General features: G+C 49.6%; 1 protein-coding gene and 1 long non-coding RNA gene across 4 annotated transcripts in view; one reads left to right on the top strand and one right to left on the bottom strand.

Moving 5' to 3' along the window:
• Positions 1 to 1,321: 1,321 nt before the first annotated feature.
• PIK3IP1 (phosphoinositide-3-kinase interacting protein 1) lies at positions 1,322 to 14,445 on the bottom strand. 2 transcript variants are annotated; one of them, XR_014782612.1, is made up of 7 exons: positions 14,151 to 14,445; positions 13,163 to 13,279; positions 12,959 to 13,078; positions 11,835 to 12,035; positions 11,651 to 11,729; positions 2,232 to 2,914; positions 1,322 to 2,181 (listed from the first exon to the last, which is right to left on the bottom strand). XR_014782612.1 is itself a non-coding variant. In XM_084799289.1 (6 exons), the coding sequence occupies exons 1-6, from the start codon at positions 14,218 to 14,220 to the stop codon at positions 2,710 to 2,712; spliced, it is 792 nt and encodes a 263-aa protein (XP_084655415.1). In that variant the 5' UTR covers positions 14,221 to 14,445; the 3' UTR covers positions 1,322 to 2,709. The 2 variants fall into 2 exon arrangements, 1 of the variants encoding a protein (XP_084655415.1); XM_084799289.1 differs by having other exon boundaries at positions 1,322 to 2,914.
• LOC311607505 overlaps positions 13,243 to 22,365 on the top strand; it is a 21,253-nt gene continuing 12,130 nt past the window's right edge. Inside the window, exons 1-2 of one of the 2 annotated variants that reach the window (XR_014782613.1) lie at positions 13,243 to 13,563; positions 16,175 to 16,255. This is a non-coding gene — a long non-coding RNA (uncharacterized lncRNA). Of the gene's footprint in view, positions 13,564 to 14,427; positions 14,559 to 16,174; positions 16,256 to 22,365 lie in introns of those variants that run through there. The other variant, XR_014782614.1, reaches the window with a different exon arrangement.

Raw genomic sequence — 22,365 nt, 5'->3', positions numbered from 1 at the left:
GCCTGCAGAGATCACGTGCATCCTCCTGAGGCAGCGCCTCCTGAGGAGCAGGGCGATGACCTCACTTTAGGAAAGCTGTTAGGCCTGGCTCTCAGCTGCTGAGCCAGTCCTCGGGGGCCTGCATCTTCCAGAGCTTCTGCGCCAGACCACTGGGCCAAATACTGCCACTGTTTGGTGAGGTCCTGGGCACAAAAATAAACCCACACCCTCCACCAAGTGTCTTAAGTCTGCACTTGAGACAGAAACTGGAGACACACCATGAAGTCTAGGCCAACCTCTCTACCTAGTGAGCGTCAGGCCAGCCTCTACCTAGTGAGCGTCAGGCCAGCCTCTACCTAGTGAGCGTCAGGCCAGCTAGGGCTGCCTGCTGTGAGACCTAACCAAAAACTTTTTTCCCCCCATAAACCTAAAGATACTTTTCTCCTAAACATCCTGTAGTTGAAGAATTCAGATTAAGAATAGAACATATCTTGCCAGGCGTGGTGATGCACGCCTTTAATGCCAGCACTCTGGAGGCAGAGGTAGAGGCAAGCTGTGAGTTCAAGTCCAGCCTGTCTATAAAGCGGGTCCAGGACAGCCAAAGCTACACAGAGAAACCCTGTCTCAAAAACAAACAAACAAAAAAGATATGATGGGCAGTGGTGGCACATGCCTTTAATCCTGGCAGAAGCAGGTGGTCTCTTGAGTTTGAGGCCAGCATGGTCTACAAAGCGAGTTCCAGGACATCTAGGGCTACACAGAGAAACCCTATCTCAGAAAAAATAAATAGAATATAGTCCCCATATTCTGATGATGGCCTGGGGTTCCCATTGCTGTAAACACACTTACATGAGTGTTTGAGCGTGGGCAAGGTCAGCCTGGCTGGGTATACCTGGAACTTAGCCTGTTGCTGGGATCCACTGCTAAAACCCGACCACCACACCCTCCCACCCCATCCTGCACCCTCCCCCACACACACACACACAGCTTCCCATATAACCCTAGGAACAACCTGCGAGAGCCATCCTCACCCTGGGCAGCCCGGCCACCTGTTTCTTCCTTGGCTGCTGTGTAAAATTGCCAGTTGCTCCTTGCTTTCTAGCCCCCAACAAAGGCTGTTGGGAGGGTGCATCCTAATCACCCCGCCTTGGGGGCGGAAACTAAAGGGGAGAAGACTTACAGGGATCAACTCCTTGCGGCTTCAACCTTAAAGATATTCATGGTTAGTAGCAGTTCAGCTATTACTATGTCCCAGCGACTGGACCACCATGAAAAGAAAGCAGAGGTATAGACGTGGTACTGGGGGAGCATCCCAGGACCACACACACACACCAAAAAAATGTGCAAGGTATGGTTATCTTTTGTATTTATATAAGTCAAGTGCAGAGCAATTTGCCATAGTTCATACACAGGTGTCGGATGAGGTATATAAAACATACACACAGAAATACTTTCGTAGAAAAGTAGGAAGTAGTACAGTTCTCTTTCCCATAGTCAGTACCACCATGGGAACCCTGAGGTCTAGGCCCCCTCAACCAATGGCTCCAGAGAGCAGCCTGGGGAAGGAAATGGACCCCACCGGCTCTCTTGGTGTCTGGAGTACAAGGGCTCCTAGCTGGGGACACTGCTGTTGGGAGGCTGGGCACTCCTGGCCATTCAGAAGCTGCTTTGATCATGGGTAAGACACTACCCTCTTTGGAAAACCCTTAAGGTCCTTCCCAGTGGTTCAGTGATTGTTTTGTTTGGGTTACGATCCTAGCCTCATGGAAGACCCTGGCCTGGAGGCCACAGGGCTGCCTGCAAGCAAGAGTGCTACAAAGCCAGCTCCTCCAGTCCTAGCCTCTGGCTTAGTCTCCAGGTTCGCCTCCCAGCTCATCACACCACGAAGTGTGTCATTCCGTGGGTTAGCTGGCTAGTCTCTTATCAGCACAAAATGGAGAGGCTCCTCTATCCACCCCTAAAGAGACAGTCTGGATAGTAAAAGCTACTGCCGGGAGGCTGAAGGCAGTCGTGGGTCCTCCTGTGTCTTCCTAAGTGGAAGGCTTAGTGCAATTCTTTTACTTTTTTTTTTTTTCCCTTTACAAAGCAGAAGAGTCCCTTGGGCCAGGCCTGGCCCACAGTTGTCAAGGCAAATCACTGCCAGCAAGCTGGAGCACACTGAGCAGCCCCCTTCTAGAACCCATTTGCAGCCCCAAGTTCTGACTTTTGTACAAATTCATTTCTGGTTCTCAGAAGTCAGAAGGGACTTCCACCCCAAACACTATGTATGCATTTTTAATGCTGCCTTATGCACAACCTGTTTGACCTTAACTATGAATAACAGTATACGCCACTCAAGTTCCTGGATGACAAATGAGAAGGCAGAGACTGAGGCCACCTTAAGTATACAGCATGGAAGAGCTTTGGCAAGCTCTCCATCTTTCTCTGGCCCAGACTGTGTGGAAGCCCTTATTTGCCACAGCACCACTTTGGTTACTGTGCCAGTCTCCATCTGCAGGCAAAGCCTGCTCCAAGGGATAGAAAAGGCGCACCCATGGGACCCTACCCAGTCTCCTTACCCTCGCCCATAATGCTACCTGCTTCTGCTTGTGTCATGAGGACTCACATTCCCCCTGGAAAGAAAAATGGGATAAGGTTTTAACCACAACACAAAATGTAGCTCCTCCCAACGGCAGGAGGATGGCCTGTCCTATACCAGTGTCTAAATGGGCACCTGCCCGCTGAAGGGGCTCAGGCCCCAGGGGTGCCAGCCTGGCCTATGAGGAGGGTGCTACCCTCCTGCAGGTCAGCAGGAGTCTGGTTGCTGTGCACAATGATGGTCTTTTCATCCACGATCTCACAGGTGGGGTTGGTGAAGGCAGACAGGGGCAGGGTGATCCGCTGCATCTCCCTCTCACACACTTTCTGCTCGTGTTGCTCTTTCAAGTCCTTTCCCCTGTCAGGAAAAGAAAACATTCAGGTTGCGCTTCTAGCATGGTTTTGCTCAATTAGCCTTCCCGAAGCTCGCCCTGGTCAAAGTGAGTCACCTGACCAAGCCAGGACTAGCACCAGCCCAGGCCCGAGACGTTGGCTAGCCATCCTGCCAGGCTGCCTTAAACGCACAGGCTCTTGTCCATGCTTCCCTATCTGTAAGGTGGGGGTGGCTGCCACGTGAGACTCCAGTGGGGATAATGTAGAAAAAAAAAGGAACTTAAAGCAAGACAGGACTTTATTTTCAGCCCAGGGGTCCCAGTGACTCAAAGAACCATCCAAACGTCATCCCTAACCAATGGCATTGTCCAAAAAATGGAGCAGACCATCCTGCTACAAGACCTGCCTTCATGGGCTAGTGAGATGGCTCAGCGAGTAAGGGCACCTACCACCAAGCCTGGCGACCTGAGTTCAAAAGAGGGGCCCTTTCCCCCAATTTGCCCTCTGACCTCTGCACGTGAGGTAGCAGGCGTGCACCCTCAAAGATTGTCCTCTCATCCTAACATCCTGGAAGGTGGGAGCCGAGGCTGGAAATGAACTGTTGCCAACCCATGCAGAGCCAAAAAGGGCCCAGGGCCGCACAATGAAAATGGCTATCAACCATCACGAGGTTGCCAATGCCTTTGATTTCTCCTGATACTCAGTGGCCCATTTGAGCCATGGTGCTGCTCTGCTTATGTGAAATACTCACTCCATGCCCAGGATATGAGTATATGAGTGAGTGAGTGAGTGAGTGAGTGTGTGTGTGTGTGTGTGTGTGTGTGTGTGAGAGAGAGAGAGAGAGAGAGAGAGAGAGAGAGAGAGAGAGAGAGAGTGTGTGTGTGTGTGTGTGTGTTTCATCTCACTTCATTGTCTGTTGAGACAGGGTTTCTCTGTGTAGCCCTGACTGTCCTGGACTCACTTTGTAGACCAGGCTGGCCTTGAACTCACAGTGATCTGCCTCTCAAGTGCTGGGATTAAAGGCGTGCGCCACCATGCCCAGCTGCAGCCTAAGATTTAGTTCTTGTTCATTTTATAAACAAAGAAATGGCCCAGGCCATTTCTCCAAGTTAAAGGATAGACTTTAACAAGTTTATTGGGCTCTGGCTGCTCTTAAGAGAAGTTGTGACCCAGAGTCAGCCCCTAAGGTATGGTGGAACAGGGGTTCAACTGCAGGTCTTCTCACAGCACGTGTGGTCCGTTCCCACGGGAGCCATGCCCCCTGTGCGGTGTCCAGTAGACCTCATGACAGAGCCAGTACAGAATCCAGAGCACATCCTTTGATGCCAACAACTGCTCAGCACCTCAGAGACACACTCTCAGGAGACATGAACCGAGTGGGTGATAAAAACAACACAGGACTCGAGAGTAGAGGCCAGAGCAATGCAGTGCAGGTGGGAGTGACCGTCGATCGAAACCTCCACCACAAAATCTCAACAAACCCAAGAATGAGATGCCTGCAGAAGTGGCAGGCCAAGGAGGTCAACACAGGTCAGCTCTCTCTGCCTGTGCAGTCACTCAAGGACACGGGTGGTCAACTGTTGCAACAGGAAGCTCCCAGGCCAGGTGAAGGACTCCAACAAGCACTAAAACGTGGTGCTGGAGACCGTGAAGGAGACATGGACCCCAACAAGAGAACCAAGAGCAAGAAGTCGTCCAAGCCAGTCAACAGGGATCACTGTGTCCTCCAACATGGGCCTGCCCATTGATTGCGTGCTGTGGAACCCGCCCATCACCAGCAGGTAAAGTAGGAACCTCTTCTCTCCTCTGGAACTTGCTCCCTGCCCTGCCCAGATCTGTCCAGTGCAACTGAAATAAGATGCTGTTTGTTTAAAACAAAACACGGGGGCCTGGTTCGGATCTCAGGGACATGGCTATGATCTCCTGTGTTCTGCATCCATCCCATGATGTTCAATGATAAAAGCTAAGGGGGAGGGGGGAGCTATTGGAGGAGCACAAATGTGCAGGGGCCTCAGGACTCTCTACACAGCCAGTTCCCTTTACTGCGTATCCTACCTCTGGCTCAGCCTATTTGTTTAACATGCAGCAAAACAGCCCTCTGAGCCTTGGTTTCTTTACCTGCCTCAAAGATAATGTAAAATAATTTTGAAGCTGGTTGCATGAACTCCTAGGTTGGGATGACTTTCCCTGAATCAGACCTGACCCACAAGGCAATGTTACATTCATTTCCCTTAAAAGACCTCTCCTGCTGGGTGGTGGCAGTGCACACCTATAATCCCAGGACTCAGGAGGCAGAGGCAAGCGGATCTCTGAGTTCGAGACCAGCCTGGGCTACAAAGCAAGTCCAGGACAGCCAAGGCTACACAGAGAAACCTTGTCTCAAAAAAGTAAAAAACAAAACAAAACAAAACAAAACAAAACAAAAAAACCTCTCCTATTACCTAGCCAAGGCAAGAAGAACTATTCTTAGTGATACCCTCTTCTCTGGACCTTAATTTCACCATCTTAAAATAGGAGCTGTACCAAGAAGAGACTTGATACCCTATGAGCATATGCAGGGGGAGGAAATCCCCCTCAGTCACAGTCATAAGGAAGGGGAGTAAGGGGAAAATGGGAGGGAGGGAGGAATGGGAGGATACAAGGGATGGGATAACAATTGAGATGTAATATGAATAAATTAATAAAATATATTAAAATATATATATTTAAAAATAAGGAGCTGTACATGACAGACAGCTGTAAGGCTTCCCCCACATGACCTACCATCTGATCCCCTAATTCCCACTGTTAGATCACAGGAGGTTGGCAAACTCATTCTCCTGAGGCACCTGGGCGACTAGGGCAACCAAGCTTCTCAGCATGCAAGCCCAGGCCCAGCCCATTCTCCTCAGTAGCATCGGCCCCGGGTATCAACTCCCACAGGAGAAAACCTCCCAGAGCACCCACAGCAAAAACAGGTGCACGATTCACAGAGAGAGGGTCTTCTAGAATAAGCTTTCCCTCGGCTGTGGTTGACTGGCACACAGAAGGGAACACCTGCCTGCATAACAGAAAGCCGTGTTCTTCAAGACTGCTCATGTTGGAAGTTCTGCGTTTAATTTTACTAAGGGACCCTCCTCCCTATGCTAGCAGTGATTTACAAAAATGAAACATTCAAGCCAGGCAGTGGTGGCTCGTGCCTTTAATCCCAGCACTTGGGAGGCAGAGGCAGAAGGATCTCTGAGTTCAAAGCCAGCCTGATCTACATAGTGAGTTCCAGGACAGCCAGGACAACACAGAGAAACCCTGGGAGCAGGGAGGGGGGGGGGCATCTTTTGCCAGAGGCTAAAATTCAAAGACTATTAGAAGGCTAAAGGAAAAAAGCAGGTCAGGAGCCCACCACTTCCGGAATAGTGTATCGCCCACCAAGAGAAGCAGCGTAACTGTACTTTCAGTGGATGCCAAACACTTTACACACACACACACACACACACACACACACATACACACACACACACACACACACACACACACACACACACACACACACACACACATTGCCCTCATTTCTCCCTCATTCCTGCATGAAGAAGCCTGGCTTTCTCCAACGCCCCCCTTTATGAAGCTGCTGAGCAGCTGGTAAGGCAGGCTTCATCACACAAAAGTCTGTGGGGATCAAATCAGTTTGTATTAGTGGGGCAGAGCAGGCCTGGAAGAGGAACCCAGGGTAAAGGAAGCAGACGCTGTGACTAGTCTGGAGCAGCCTCATCCATTTAGGAGCCTGGAATCATGCCTGACCCCACGTGCCTGCGGAGAGTCCTGCCTGGGAATCCTGGAGATGGAGTGACTGAGGCTGCCAGGCCTGCTGAAATGACCATTAGGCGGCCCAGCACCCTCCCACTGCCGTGGGGGCAGGGGACAGCCTGGCTGCTGTCCGGCAGCCAAGACAGAACAAAGGCTTATTCACTGACTCAGCTTCTCTCCCAAGGGGGTGAAATGGTGTTGACTTACTGTTTTTCCCTCCCTTTTTATCAGAGAATAAGAGCTCCCTGCAGAGCTAAGACAGCACTCAGCAGGGACAGGGAGCTGCCCTAGCCAGGGCCTGGCTGCACCTCAGAGGCCTAAGTTACCAGGACAAAGAGTTCCCTTCCACCCCCATCTTCAGCTCTTCCTCCCAGGAAAAAAGCTGGTGCCTGCCCATCCTTCCCAGCTCTGGGAAGCTCTCTCTCCATCAACCAAGCCCCTAGGCCGTGTAGAGTTCAAGACTTGCCGGGATTGCCCTGCCTACGCTGGGCTGGCCAGAAAGAAGAGACGCGAAGAAACAGCTGCTACCTGCCTCTGGCTTCCTACTCCTAGGTTAGGGAAATAGAGACCCCGTCAAGGCAGTGCAGGTTTCTTCAGTGATTACTCTGAGCTGCAGCTGTTTCCAAATCAGAAGCCACTCTGCCCGACTGCTTCTCTGGGCAAGTTTTCCAAGGTGGCTACTGTACTGGCACACAACTGTGTACTCAAAGCAGGCTGATTCCTCCTCACAAGAGACCTATCCATTATCATCTCAGACCTGAAGAGGCTGAGGGCAGGAGGCGGGAGGGAGGGAAGAGGGAGGGGGAGGGTAGAGGGAGGGGGAGGGAGGAAGGGAGGGAGGGAGGGTTGTTAAACTCCTTGTTCAAGCAAGAGCAGAGCTAGGATTTAAACCAGGCAATGGTATCCTCTAAAGAAATAACAATATGGTGTTGGAGAGATGGCTCAGAGGTTAAGAGCACTGGCTGCTCTCCCAGAGGTCATGAGTTCAATTCCCAGCAACCACATGGTGGCTCATAACCATCTATAATGCGGTCCGATGCCCTCTTCTGGCTGGTAGAATACTGTATACATAATAACTAAATAAATCTTTTAAAAAGAAAGAAAAACAGATAGACCAGTGCTGGGAGGGGCATCAGAGCTCCCTCCCAACCTAATGACTAAACTGCAGCCCAGAAAGGGTAAATAATATGCCTAGTGTGTGGCAGCAACAACTAGGGGGAATTCCAGAAGATGATCTTGGATTTATCTGATTTCTAAACTCAGTCATTCTCAGAGAAGTCCCTCTCTTCTCTGCTACCCTGAGAGATTTAAGTTTAGATGAGGCTTTTAACAGACTTTCTGGAGATAACAGCCAGTCTTTAGATACAGCTTCCTGTCCAGCCAGACATGGTGGCTCATGCCTCATGCACTTAGGAAGTCGAGGCAAAAAGACCACAAGTTCCTGGCTCAGCAGTTAAGAGCATTTGCTGCTCCTTCAGAGGACCCAGGTTTGCTTCCCAGCAACCACATAACAACTCATAGCCCTCCAGATGTGCACATGGTGCAGACAGACATGCAGAAAAAACACCCACATAAATAAGTAATTTTTTTGGGATGGGGGTGGCAAGGGAGTGTTTGGAGACATGGTTTCTCTGTGCAGCCTTGGCTATCCTGAACTTGTTTTGTAGACCAGGCAGGCTGGCCTCGAACTCACAGAGATCTGCCTGCCTCTGCCTCCTGAGTGCTGGGATTAAAGGTGTGTGCCACAACGCCCAGCAAAACAATGATTTTTAAAGTGGCTGGAGAGATGGCTCAGTAGCCTAAGAGCACTAGCTGCTTTTTCAGAGGACCCAGACTGGATTGGAGGCACAGTGGTTCACAACCATCTGTATCCCCAGCTCCTGAGGGCCCAATGCCCTCTCTGGTCTGCGAGGATACAGTGCATAGGCACCCACACACATAAATAAATAAATGAGGGAGAGTGTTTTCCTGCCCAGCCTGGGTTAAAGAGTAAGAACCTATCTCAAAACAAACCAAGAAGCTGGGCGTGGTGGCGCAGGCCTTGAATCCCAGCACTTGGGAGACAGAGGCTGGCGGATCATTGTGAGTTCAAAGCCAGCCTGGTCTACAAAGCGAGTCCAGGATAGTCAAGGCTACACAGAGAAACCCTATCTTAGAAAAAGCAAGCAAACAAACAAAAAACCAAAACAAACAAACAAAACAAGAAGAAACAAACACACCAAAATCCCAGATGGTGTAGTCTAGGTGCTGAGGACATGATGCTTAAACACTTGTAGGTCCCAGCTCCTCATAAGGACAAATGCTTCAAGGGACAAGATGAGCCTTGGGCACAGAAGGCATACAGGGCCTGACTCATCAAGAAAGCATGAAACAACCATGGCTACTGTGATTAGTATCTGATTATCATCCTGTATTTACAGACAGTGTTCAACAATAATACTCTTGTGTGGCTGGATGTGCATGGGGAAATAGCCTACCAGGCAGAAGTTGCCCGAAATGACGTTCAACGTACAGCTACTGCCCTGGCATCTGTTCCCTACATGACGGGAGGTGGAGGCTCAGAGCTTGTTTCTAGCCCACATGTGGTTTCCTGTTGTACAGGTTGTTCTCAGAGCATGTTTGCTAAGGAAGGGGGTGGTCCAGAGGTTAGTGACAGGGAGTCTGGTGACTTAGTGCCTTCCCCCTGCGGTTAAAGGGAAGTAAACTCAAGGTCATGTGGCAGCCCCATGACAGCCTAAAGGAGTAAAACTAAAAGAAAAGGACCTGGTTTCTACACTTGGCACCAGCTTGGAATTAGGGGCAGTTAGTTCAAGCACCTGGAAGGTCTGAAAATTGTCACACAGGATTGCCAGGCTGAGGAAGAGAGGACATTTTCAGGGCTCAGTTCTGCAGGGTTTGGGTTAATGTACAGGTAGAGCAAATACACTGTTTCTTCAGACTTTAAATGTGAGAGCAGGTGTCCCTGGACCAGTGAGTCAACGGTGCTGCTTCTGTGGGTCACAACCTCAGTCTGGGAGTCAGGATGCTCTCTCAGATCAATGGTTCCTGACTCTGAGCCTCTCTGCTCTCTGACTCATGGAAACTCATAGAAGCCTACAAAGTCATCTGTTCAAGCAAATGGTAGAGCTGGGATTTAAAGCAGCCCAGTCCACAGTGGCCTTTTCAGAACCCTCAGAACTCCAGGTTCATCATCTCTGACTCGTGCCCCCTTGGTAAGCAAACTGAGGCCCAGACTAGGTAAGGAGCTAGTCAGGTACCCACAGTCAAGTTTAGCCACATGTGCTTACCGATAAGCTCAGCAGCTACTCTCTGTGAGCCATGCACTAAGCAGCCACACACCTTTGCCCCACAGGAACGCTTTGGTCTACTAACAAGAAGCAACCTGCCCAGTCACACAGATGGCAGTTTGCGCCACCACATCCTGGCTGTGTAACCAGACAGAGCACCTATTCTCTCTTGCCTCATGTGTCCTCGTCTGAGAACCGGGAAGAACAGCAGGCTGTAGAGCTGGGCTTGGTGATATATGATTTTAATCCAAGCACTCAGAAGGAATTTCTCTGTGAGTTCGAGGCCAGACTGGTCTACCTCGAGAGATCTATGACAGCCAGAGTTACACACTGGGGCCCTGTCTCCAAAAAACCAAAACGACAAAAACACCTCCACCAAAGTTTCAGATCATTTTCTGCTACAGAGTGACTTTAAGGCCAACCTGAATTACATGAGACTCTGCCTCAAAACAAAGAGTGGAGCAGGAGACGCACCTGAGAACACTGCTGCTGTCCTAGTAATTATGCCAAAGTTCCCCTTTTCAATCTCCGATGTGGCTGACTCTAAGAACACTTTGGGTTTCTAAAATGATGGTTGAGGAGGCTGGAGAGATGATGGCTCAACGGTTAAGAGCACTGACTGCTCTTCCAAAGGTCCTGAGTTCAACTCCCAGCAACCACTCAGTGGCTCACAGCTATCTGTAATGGGATTCTAATGCCCTCTTTTGTCATGCAAGTGTGCATGCAAATAGAGCACTCATATACATAAATAAGTAAGTCTCTAAAAAATAAAATAAAATAAAACGATGGCTGAGACATGTCAACATGACTCTGACGTGGCTCCTGCTGCGGAACAATGCAGATCACGTCTGACTTCCCTTACAGGATGGCTTCTCCAGCCTCGGACGAACAGCTGATCCTTGGGGCTGGAAGTCAAATGCTCAGATTTTGTCCAAGAACGGCCAGTACTGTAACAAAGGCTTGGATTCTTAGAAGCACACACATCACTGATTATGAGTGACTTGCCCCGTGTGGCTGGCTTCTCAGACCTTTCAAACTAAGCATTCCTTTGCCTGCAGTCCAGCTGCAGATCTGCCCCTGTTCTCAAGTCAGGTAAGGAGTAGCAAAATGGTTTTCTTTTCTTTTCTTTTTTCTTTCTTTACACGGTCTCACTCTGTAACCCAGACTGTGCTACCACAATTCACCCCCTCCCTGCTGAGATTAAAGATCACGTGTTACTTTTGAAACAGGGCCTCACAGCCTGCAAACTTGTAAAGCTCTTTCCTGGGTTCTGCGATTGTGGTAGGCGTGAACCATCACAACCATCTTAACAGCAGAACTTTAAACCTCAACAATCCTGTCTCCTTCAGAGCATGGTGACACATGCGCATAGAGCTCACACTTCAGGAGGTTGAGGCAGGATTATGAATACGTCCTCTCAAAGGACTTATTCAGTGCCAGTCTGGCCAAAGATGGCGACCTAGTCTGGGGGGGAGGGGGCAAGGGAGCAACTCAGCAGCTAAGTCCTTGCCCTGTAGGTCCAAAGTCTAAGTCACCTGGTAGTGACTAAAACCAAATCTCTACTCTTGAGCTAGTTGTTCTTCCTTCAATACCCCACTTCCTTTTGAAAGAGCAGAGAGAGGTTGAATAGATACTGTATCCCTTCCTTAGCACTATTCCGAGAGAGCCAGGAAGAGGTGGGCGACACTCACCTCTTGTAAGTATAGCCCAAGATGATGCCCACACCAATGGCGATGATGATCACCATCATAGAAATGCCCAGCACATAGCCTGCAAAGGACAGGACACAAAGTCCTATTAGCCACACCCCAAACAATCGGCGAATGACGTCATCTGACGAATCCCAACAAAGGCAGTGGCCAGGGGCAGCCATACCCAGAGTTCCCAGGTCCTTTTTTTCTTTGGAGTTCGTCCTCACACGCTGACTGATCCCGATCACTGGTTGCACCGCTGCTGCCTCACTCCTGGCTGGCAAGACGTTAGCAGGAGGGAACACCTGTGCCTCATCGCCACTCGGTGCCTCAGACTTCTCTTGCAGCTCCCTTGTAGAGGCTGGTGGTGCCGGGGAAGTGGTCTCTAGAGGTGAGGTGAGGAATAGTTTCTCATCAGAGACTGTCCTGAGGGCATTTTACAGCTAAACCTGACCTGAGTGTTGAGGGCATTAGGGGAAGGGTTCACCCTAAAATGTTTCCCTAGACGTGCTCAGGAGGCAGAAGCCGGAGGGTCTCTCTGAGTCCCAGGCTGCACAGTGAGACTGTCTCAGAAACAGAAAGGAAAAAAAACAACTCTCCTGCCCCTGGGACAAGATCAGGCCTGAAAGGGCTGCACGGTGGCTGGGATGTGATACAAGGCAAATGTGAGAAAAGGGTCACAAGAAAACAACAGCCTCTCTCCAGCCTCCCACCTGGCTCTTCAAATCCTTGCTACCTTCCAACACCCCGCTGGGCTTGCTGGTAGGGTTTCTCCAGAGAGTGCCCATTTTTGCATCAGGAGACAATCCACACTGAGTGCAAGATTTGTGCCAATCCCAGTGTTAAGTGCTTGACCTTGATCGCCTCATTTAATCCTAGAGAACTGTCCTACTTTTCTGAAGTCTGAAAGCTTTGGATTCGAACTTGCACACCCTCGTTTGCCTTTGGCAGATCGCCCAACTTCTGGGTGACTCAGATCCCTCACACTGCTTCTTCCCCGGGGTTTTGAGCACGGTGCCTGGCTCACAACACACAGCAAAGGCTGGTGGGGCGCTTTGCGGGAGGGGCGAGCTGCCTCCCACCGTTGTTTACAAGTGCTAGCGGAGGATGAGCTCACTCCGAATGCCTCAGCGGCCAATGGGCGTTGGGCTGCGCGGCCTGGAGATAGTTCTGACCAATCGGACGGCGCGGGGGTGGGACTGGGCGGGGCGGGCGTCGAGCTGCCGCACGTGCGCGGCGCCGGATGTAGCCGCTGCCGCTTAGCGCCTAGGGTCCGGCGTTCCTTACCGCGGGGCCCCGGGAGGGTACCTGGGCAACGCGCGTCCTCGCAAGGCCGCTTTTCAGGGATGCCGGTCTCGCTGCTGATGTAACACCAGGGCCCGCGCGGGTCCTGGTCCGGGTTCCGGCAGTAGTTGTGGTTGCCGGGGCCTGAGGTGGGGGGGAGAGAAGAGGCGTTCAAGGGCCGCGGCCGCCGCCCGCCAACCCCGCCCGCCTCCCCGGGCGGACACTCACTGGGCTCAGCGAGCGACACGAGGCTGCTTTGTGCGGCTAACCAGTTGAGGCAGCGGAGACCCGGCGCTGGCGAGGGCTGGTCCTCCCGGTACAGGTGGCCGTTGTCCCAGAAGCAGCCTGTGAGGAAGAGGAACCCGCCCAAGACCCTGAGTGCGCCTCTCTTGGCCCCGAGGGGGTAAAGCCCCGTGTACCTCAAGAGTGAAAGTGGAGATTTCGTGTCATGCCCCTAGCTGCTTCTGGCCCACAGACAACAACACCCAGAGACTTAGCTTTCTTTCTTTCTTTTTTTTTTTTAAAGCTTGGGATCGCTGCACAAGTGAAAAGGGTTGTTAATCTTGGACTTGGGACCACTATGGAGGTGAAGGTGCAGGAAGCCCGGCTAAGGTCTTTCTGAGGAGATGGTGAGTTTGGTTTTGGGCAGTCAGACCTGGAAGTCATCCCAGTGTTGAGAAGTCAATGTTACATAAACTGATGTTCCTTTCTCCACGAAAACGGCCACCTTCTGCTAGTTTGACACCACCAGCTCCCAAGAGAATTCCACAAAAGCCTTTGATTCAGTGATGCAAAAGATTCAAGAGAGACTCCAGCCGAGGGAATCTGCCTCATCTCTTCAGCTCCCACTCCCCTCAGCGGGGAGAGGGGAGGAGGAGGAGGTCTGTGCGCCTGCCACACTAGGACTTTAAAAGGGCAGGACTCTGGGGAGTGGAAGAAATGAATTCCCAGGGTCCATCCACTCATATACAAGGAAAGGGAAAGAGAAAGTGACTACTTGTCTTTGTTCTTAATGGCAAAGATGGAGCTGCAAGCCTCTGGCAAGAAAGGAGGGAGAGAGGAGAAAATAAAAGCTTTCGTAGGATAACAAGAAAACAGCGAAAAGCGTCCTTCTCTGTCAGCCCGGCAGCATTTGGGAAATCGGGGGGCTCTACCCGTTCTGCTTCATTAAGTTGCTGCAGAAAGGAAAAAAAAATAATAATAATTGTAATCTCACCTCCAGATCCATAGGCTTCTGCCAGAAGCATGTTGCTGAGAAGAAATGTGTGTATCCAAGGCAGCAGCATCCTCTCCTGGCTTCCAAGTGTCCAAATGGGGTCCCCTTGGCAGCGCTTGTATCCTAGTTCGCAGCCTTGCAGTCAGACCAGCCCTTGTTACGCTGTTCTGGTAAACAGCCTCTCTTTAGAACTGGGAGCTTCCCAGCTAGCTTGCTGCAGCCGAGGTGTTTTTCAGCTGAAAGGCGCCCCCTGGGTCCTAAGCCTCCTAGATCGTACCAGATCGCTAACCCTGAGCCAAGAGCGGAACTCGGCCAAGTCAAGAGTGGCAGAGAGGTTTTGCTTAGCAGCAGACCCGTGTGAGAGCTGCAGGACCGCATCCCCAGAGCTTTGCTGCTTTTTCCATCGGTGTGAGTACAGAGTCCTTGTGTCAGAAGGCGTGGTGGAGTGGGGTGGATTAGGAGCCCTAATGCATTGCACGGTTGTGAGAGAGGATGCTGACTGCAAAAGCAAGAGGAATTTAAGACCACATAAGGCTGCACAAATAACCATATCTGGCAGGAAGCAACCCTGTACCCATATGTATATATTTAAATTGTACTTTGCCAGGGTCAGATCAGTCACATTCCTTTACTCACACTTGAGGTTTTGGGGTATCCATATATAGTAGGAATACAGAAAGGGTGTCTTTAGTTAAAAATACATGTTAGGCAAACATTGGATTTACTTAGCTATATTGTAAAGTCTACCCTTTCTACCAGCCCTGAAGTTAGGGGGAAAATGTCTTCCCTCCAACCCCCCCCCCCCAACCAGTCGGTGGGAAATCTAGTTGCAGTAATTTATGTCTGTTGTTAAACCACATCCTCATAATTTGGGGCTTTAAGAGTTAGGAAAGGAAAAGGTCCCTCGTTCTACTTGGCTGGCAGTTGCAGGCAGGCTCAGTAAACTGAGAGATGGAACAGAGTCGTTTGCCAAGACTACCGTGTGACTCAGGCAAATCCCAGAATAGAAATGGGAGACTCTGTTTTGATCTTACCACAATAATGTAGGGAGGGAAAAATAACAGTACTAAATAAGTTTTATAGACCTTATCATAGTAGAAAGCTAATGTGATTCTAATTAGAAGTGACTGAGTGAGGCGTGGTGGCACATGCCTTTAATCCTAGCACTCGGAGGCAAAGCCATTATAGATGGCTGTGAGTTTGAGACCAGCCTGGTCTACAAAGAGAGTCCAGGACAGCCAGGGCTACATAGAGAAACTGTGTCTTGAACAACAAAACAAAAAAGTGATTTATGGGCTGGAGAGATGGCTCAGAGGTTAAGAGCACTGACTGTTCTTCCAGAGGTCATGAGTTCAATTCCCAGCAACCACATGGTGGCTCACAACCATCTATAATGAGATCTGTTGCTCCCTTCTGGCCTGCAGGTGTACATGCAGGCAGAATACTGTATACATAATAAATTTTTTAAAAACTTAAAAAAAAAAAAAAAGCCGGGCGTGGTGGTGCACTCCTTTAATCCCAGCACTTGGGAGGTAGAGGATGGTGGATCGCTGTGAGTTCGAGGCCAGCCTGGTCTACAAAGTGAGTCCAGGACATCCAAGGCTACACATCAAGACCCTGTCTCTAAAAACCAAAAAAAAAAAAAAAAAAAAAGTGATTTATTTTTATTTGTGTGTCTATATCTGCACTCAGAGGCCATAGGAAAGCTAGGGTTATAAGCAGTTATTGGCCAAGAAGTGTGGCTGGTGTGGGAACCAGGTCAGAGCCTCGGGAAGAGCAGCAAGTACTGTGTGGTTTTTGTGTTTTTTCTGAGACAGGGTCTCTCTGTGTAGCCTTGACTGTCCTGGACTCGCTTTGTAGACCAGGCTGGCCTCGAACTCACAGCGATCGGCCTGCCTCTGCCTCCCAAGTGCTGGGATTAAAGGCGTGCACCGCCACCGCCCGGCTCTGAGGTGCTTTTTAAAAACATGATGTAGGAACTACAGCAATGGCTCAGGGGTTAAGAGCGCTTGTTGTTCTTACAGAGGACCCAGGTTCATTTCCCAGCACCCAGCTCAAGGCCGCCAGGATCCAGTTCCGGGGACCTACAGCTCCCTCTTCTGACTGTGAGTACCAGACACTCACATGGTGCACAGACATCCATGCTAGCCAAAGCGTTCACACAAATAAACACACACCCCAAAGAGTGTGCGCGTGGGGATGGTATCCCATTAGTGGGTGGTGTGTGCCCATGTGTGTGGATATGGAGGTCAGAGCAAGATGTCCAGTGTCTTATGCCCTGAAGTAGGGTTTCTCACTGAACCGGAAGTGTGACCTTTAAGCTAGGTTGGCTGCCAGTGATCCTCCGACAGCTCTCCAGCCTAGGGAGCCTCCTGCCAATGCTCCGCAGTGCTAGGTTATAGATACACAGTCATGCCTGGCTTTTAGTGTGGGCGCTGAGGAGTCGAACTCAGGTCTCATGGTGCAAAGCCACGTCCTTTTAAAACATCTCAGTTGATGCTGTGTTTGCCTAGCGTGCCAGAAGCCCAGTGTTTGGTCCTAACAATACACACTGAGGAGCAGAGTTCAAGCTTTGAGTCCCAGCTCTGGAGGTGGGAGCAGGAGGCTCAGAAGCTGACGGTCTTCTTTGGTATGTATGTGAGAGAGTGTGAGGCCAGTGTGAGCTACAGTGAGACCCAGTCTAAAAAAATTTTTTTTACGTTTAATAAACATTTTTGTTAAGTTTACAAATATTTTTTGAAAACCTACTAGATACTAGCTGGTATTTTTAGATACTGGGACTTCTTTGTGTGAACAAAATACTTGAAATCGGTGGAAGAGGCAGATGATATTTAAAACGTCAGTACTGTTACAGAAAAGAAAGTGATACAGGATAAGAGACAGATAAAGAATATATGCAAGCTGGGTGCATGCCATAAGGCAGTCGTAGGAAGATGAGGCAGGAGAACTGTTTACTGCTGTAGTTGGTGGCATGAACGTGGGAGAGTGGAGCCTAAAAATGAGGCAGAGTGCAGTCGCATGCTGTAGCCACCTTTACTCAGTGCATCAGAGAATGTATACTCTGCAGGTTAAGAATCACATGAGTAAGGTGTTCAATCAGACAATGAGCTGCAAGTGGCAAAACCATGGTTTTCATAGAGGCACGTAACTAACCACAGCTGAAGTAAACGCACTCCTTCCTGCTCCACCTGGGAGGAGCAGGACAACACATTCCCAGAGCAACTGTGTTTTGAAGAAACTGAGGTCACAAGACTCACGCTTTCTCGGGGTTCTCTCCCATGCACTCAGAACTCTCACACAGTTCCCTTCTTGAACTGTGCTCTGATAGAGAGCTGTAAGTTTGAGGCCAACCTAGGCTACATAAGCTCAAGGCTAATCAAAGCATTTTAGTGACAACTTGTCTCAAAATAAAAACAAAGGTAGGGCATGCACACATGGTGCCCATAGGAGCTGCAGGCATTTGACAACGTGCGTGGCAGAAGTGTGCCTTAGTTCCAGAGAAGCAAAGGTTCTTTGGGGTTGACACCTCGGCAACCTAATGCTCTGCCTCTGACTCAGACTGGCGCTTCTGATGGACTGTGTTCCTGAAATCATAGAGGCAGGCGGCGCTGGTGTTCCTGAAGTCATAGAGGCAGGTGGCGCTGGTGTTCCTGAAGTCACAGAGGCAGGCGGCGCTTGTGTTCCTGAAGTCACAGAGGCAGGCGGCGCTGGTGTTCCTGAAGTCATAGAGGCAAGCGGCGCTTGTTTTCCTGAAGTCATAGGGACAGGCGGCGCTTGTGTTCCTGAAGTCATAGAGGCAAGCGGCGCTTGTTTTCCTGAAGTCATAGGGACAGGCGGCGCTTATGTTCCTGAAGTCATAGAGGCAGGCGGCGCTGGTGTTCCTGAAGTCATAGAGGCAGGCGGCGCTTATGTTCCTGAAGTCATAGAGGCAGGCGGCGCTTGTGTTCCTGAAGTCATAGGGACAGGCGGCGCTTGTGTTCCTGAAGTCATAGGGGCAGGCGGCGCTGGTGTTCCTGAAGTCATAGAGGCAGGCGGTGCTTGTGTTCCTGAAGTCACAGGGGCAGGCGGCGCTTGTGTTCCTGAAGTCACAGAGGCAGGCGGTGCTGGTGTTCCTGAAGTCACAGGGGCAGGCAGCGCTGGTGTTCCTGAAGTCACAGAGGCAGGCGGCGCTTGTGTTCCTGAAGTCATAGAGGCAGGCGGCGCTTGTGTTCCTGAAGTCATAGGGACAGGCGGCGCTTATGTTCCTGAAGTCATAGAGGCAGGCGGCGCTGGTGTTCCTGAAGTCATAGAGGCAGGCGGCGCTTATGTTCCTGAAGTCATAGGGACAGGCGGCGCTTGTGTTCCTGAAGTCATAGGGGCAGGCGGTGCTGGTGTTCCTGAAGTCATAGAGGCAGGCGGCGCTTATGTTCCTGAAGTCATAGGGGCAGGCGGCGCTTGTGTTCCTGAAGTCACAGGGACAGGCGGCGCTTGTGTTCCTGAAGTCACAGGGGCAGGCGGCGCTGGTGTTCCTGAAGTCATAGGGGCAGGCGGTGCTGGTGTTCCTGAAGTCATAGGGGCAGGTGGCGCTTGTGTTCCTGAAGTCATAGGGGCAGGCGGCGCTGGTGTTCCTGAAGTCACAGAGGCAGGCGGCGCTTGTGTTCCTGGAGTCACAGGGGCAGGCGGCGCTTGTGTTCCTGAAGTCATAGAGGCAGGCGGCGCTTGTGTTCCTGAAGTTATAGAGGCAGGCGGCGCTTGTGTTCCTGAAGTCATAGGGGCAGGCGGCGCTTGTGTTCCTGAAGTCATAGGGGCAGGCGGCGCTTGTGTTCCTGAAGTCATAGGGGCAGGCGGCGCTTGTGTTCCTGAAGTCATAGGGGCAGGCGGCGCTTGTGTTCCTGAAGTCACCGCAGACACAGATGGCATTGGTGTTCCTGAAGTCACCGCAGATACAGGCGGCACTGGTGTTCCTGAAGTCACTGCAGACACAGGTGGCACTGGTGTTCCTGAAGTCACCGCAGACACAGGCGGCACTGGTGTTCCTGAAGTCACTGTAGAGACAGGTGGCACTTGTACTGTTTTTAGAATGTCTACTATGCCTGTGTGTGGATGCTGATTGTCTGCATCAGACACCCCAGCGGATCTCACCCCTGTCTGGCTCCCATGGGCACCTGCACTCACATTCACACACTCTTTAGACACACACATAGAATAATTAAAAATGAATTTTAACAACCAAACAATAACGTGGGATCAGGTGTGTAGCTCAGTGACAGAATGATTATCTAGCATGCATAGGACCCTGAGTTCCATCACCAGGACTGAAAATCCCAAAACTATATAACAAGCATACATAAAATGAAAGTCTGTACTTCAAAGAAATAGCCATGAGGTTTATATATTTTGACTAAAATACTACTTTCTTAAGATTCATAAAACTATTGCCTGCACTTTTTTGTTTGTTTTTTTTTTCTGAGATGAGTTTTTCTTATATAGGTCTGGATATCCTGGAACGCACTCTGTAGACCAGTTAGCCTCTACGTGAGAGACCCACCTACCTCTGCCTCCCCAGTGCTGGGATAAAGGAATGCACCACTATGCTTGGCATAACCTGTACATTTTGCATATTCCAAAATATTTTATCACAATTTCAAGAGCTATTTAAATAGCACACCATGTGAATGGACCAACTGGAGCCAGCCCATTACATCTCACTCCAAAAGTTTTCACTAACACCTTGTCCTGCTTTTGCTGAAAAGAACAAAACAAAACAAAACAAAAATTGTGGAGGAATGTCTTGAGTGGATGTAGCAGTTGTCAGTTAAGCACTGTTTAGCCAATCAGCTGGGCAGAAGGACAGGAAATGGAAGGCAGGGCTTCCAAGAGAGGAGGAGGAGCCTGGAGCTGGCAGTTGAGGGAACAGTAGACAGAGGGGGTTGATGGAGAGACGCTACCCAGGGACCATCAGATTGGCAGGACCATCAGATTGTAAGTGCTTGGGATATATGTAGGTTATGAGGACATAGGTTTAGATTAGTTTAGTTTTAGTTTACTAGCAGTTTAGATTCTGCCCAGCCATAGTGCTTGCAGCTTTGAATTACATTTCAGTCTCTTTGTGTCAGTTATTGGCTTCCTAGCCCATACAGATAACAATTAACTGCAATAACAACAAAAACAAAACCACAAACAGCACTGGGGGCGGGGCAGAGGCAGGCAGATCGCTGTGAGTTCAAGGCCAGCCTGGTCTATGAAGCTAGTCCAGGACAGCCAAGGCTACACAGAGAAACCCTGACTCGAAAAACCAAAGGAAAAAACAAACAAACAGAGCTGCCTTTCTGTTGCAGCTCCTCCACTAGCATATTTGATTAGCAAAATGAGCAGCCTATCCTTCCTGGGACGCAGGGTTATACTTCTTGACATAACTGGCTTTGTCTCTGGGTTAGCTCTCATTTAACAGAGAGCCAGGAGTCTAGCTCTTTGAGGTGTTTCATATGATATGAGTGTTGTGTAGGCAGTGTTTTGGGGACGCCTATCGTATTGGGTTATACCTACCACCCTTCCAACCCTTATTCCACCCTAATCCCTTCCAACCCCCCCCCCCACTAGGTAGAGAGAAAGGAGGTGAGAGGGAAAACAGGAGGAGACCTCTTTAGACTACTTTCTGCTGATTGGGGCCTCAGGATCCTAGGACAAGTCCAGTCCTCATCATCGTAATACCCAGCAGGAGCAGCAGCAGGAGGAGCAGCAGCCACCACAGCCCCTCTCTGGGCTCTCCAGGACTAAACTACCTGCAGCTGGCAGAAACTGAGCCCCTCCTAGAGCATAGAGCATAGAGCATATGACACCAGTCATAGTGGCTGTGGTCAGACTGAAGCGACCCCATACCCCACACCTGGGGTTAAAACAGAAGCAGTCACGGAACTAAGTTTTTTTGTTTGTTTGTTTGTTTTAAGAAACCAAAATTCGGGGGCTAAAGAGATGGCTCTGTGGGCTGGAGAGATGGCTCAGAGGTTAGGCGTACTGCCTGTTCTTCCAGAGATCATGAGTTCAATTCCCAGCAACCACATGGTGGCTCACAACCATTTATAATGTGATCTGATGTCCTCTTCTGGCCTGCAGGTGTACATGCAGGCTGAACACTGTATACATAATAAATATCAGTGGTTAAGAACATTGCCTGCTCTTCCAAAGGACCAGAGTTCAATTCCCAGCAACCACATGGCAGCTCACAACTGTCACTCCAAGATCTGACACCCTCATACCAATGCACATAAATGAAAATTAAATAAAATATTTTTTAATAAAAAAAAAGAAAGAAAAAAGAAACCAAAATTCTTACTACAGTGTTGTCTTCAGGGGACAAATAATCTAAAGTTTGACTAGTGTAGTATCATAGTACTGTGGCAGTAATAACTTCTGAAGCAATTGGAAATCTGGAATAACTGTCCATAAAACATAGCCCTACTACAGCACCACATGAGAAAAGTTCAAATGTGCATGATCAGAAAAAGACCAAAACATGAATAAGGATGACAGGCATACCTGTGAGCTAAGCCTGATTTCATTCAGCTCGGTATCGAACCGATTAGAATACTTACTTAAAGGACTGAGAATCCCTTTATGTCTCAGGCTGGCCTTGAACTCCTGATCCTCCTGTTTCTACCTCCCAGGTATGGGGTCACAGGTGTGTGCTACCACACCCAGCTATAAATCTTTTATTATTGGGGAAATAAAACCAAATCATGTTGATAAGTAGTTACAAGGGAGAAAAGATTTTTTTTTTTAAAACTGGGGGGGAAATGTAGTTTATCATGTTTTCTAGGCAGTGCTGCTCCTAAAACTCAGCACTGAACACAGTACTGCAAAATGTATCAGGAAGCCAGCAGCTATGGGGATATGTTTAGTTTTGAAACAGGATTTCTCTACATATCCCTGGCTGTTTTAGAACTCACTATGTAGCCAGGCGGTTCTTTTTTCTTTTTCTTTTTTATTTTCTTTAATGTCTCTTATTTTTTTGTTAGTTTGTTTTTGGCGGAGTTGTTTGTTGTTGTTGTTTTTTGTTTTGTTTTGTTTTTTGTTTTTTGAGACAAGGTTTCTCTGTGTAGCCTTGGCTGTCCTGGATTTGCTTTGTCATCCAGGCTGGCCTCATCTCACAGTGATCCACCTGCCTCTGCCTCCTGAGTGCTGGGATTAAAGGCGTGCGCCACCACACTTGGTGATAGCAGTTTTTGAAAAAGGAAAA

Source organism: Acomys minous (assembly GCF_964271855.1).
Source record: "Acomys minous genome assembly, chromosome: 10".
In the NCBI taxonomy this organism is placed as follows: domain Eukaryota; kingdom Metazoa; phylum Chordata; class Mammalia; order Rodentia; family Muridae; genus Acomys; species Acomys minous.
This window is presented reverse-complemented; position numbering and strand designations above follow the sequence as displayed.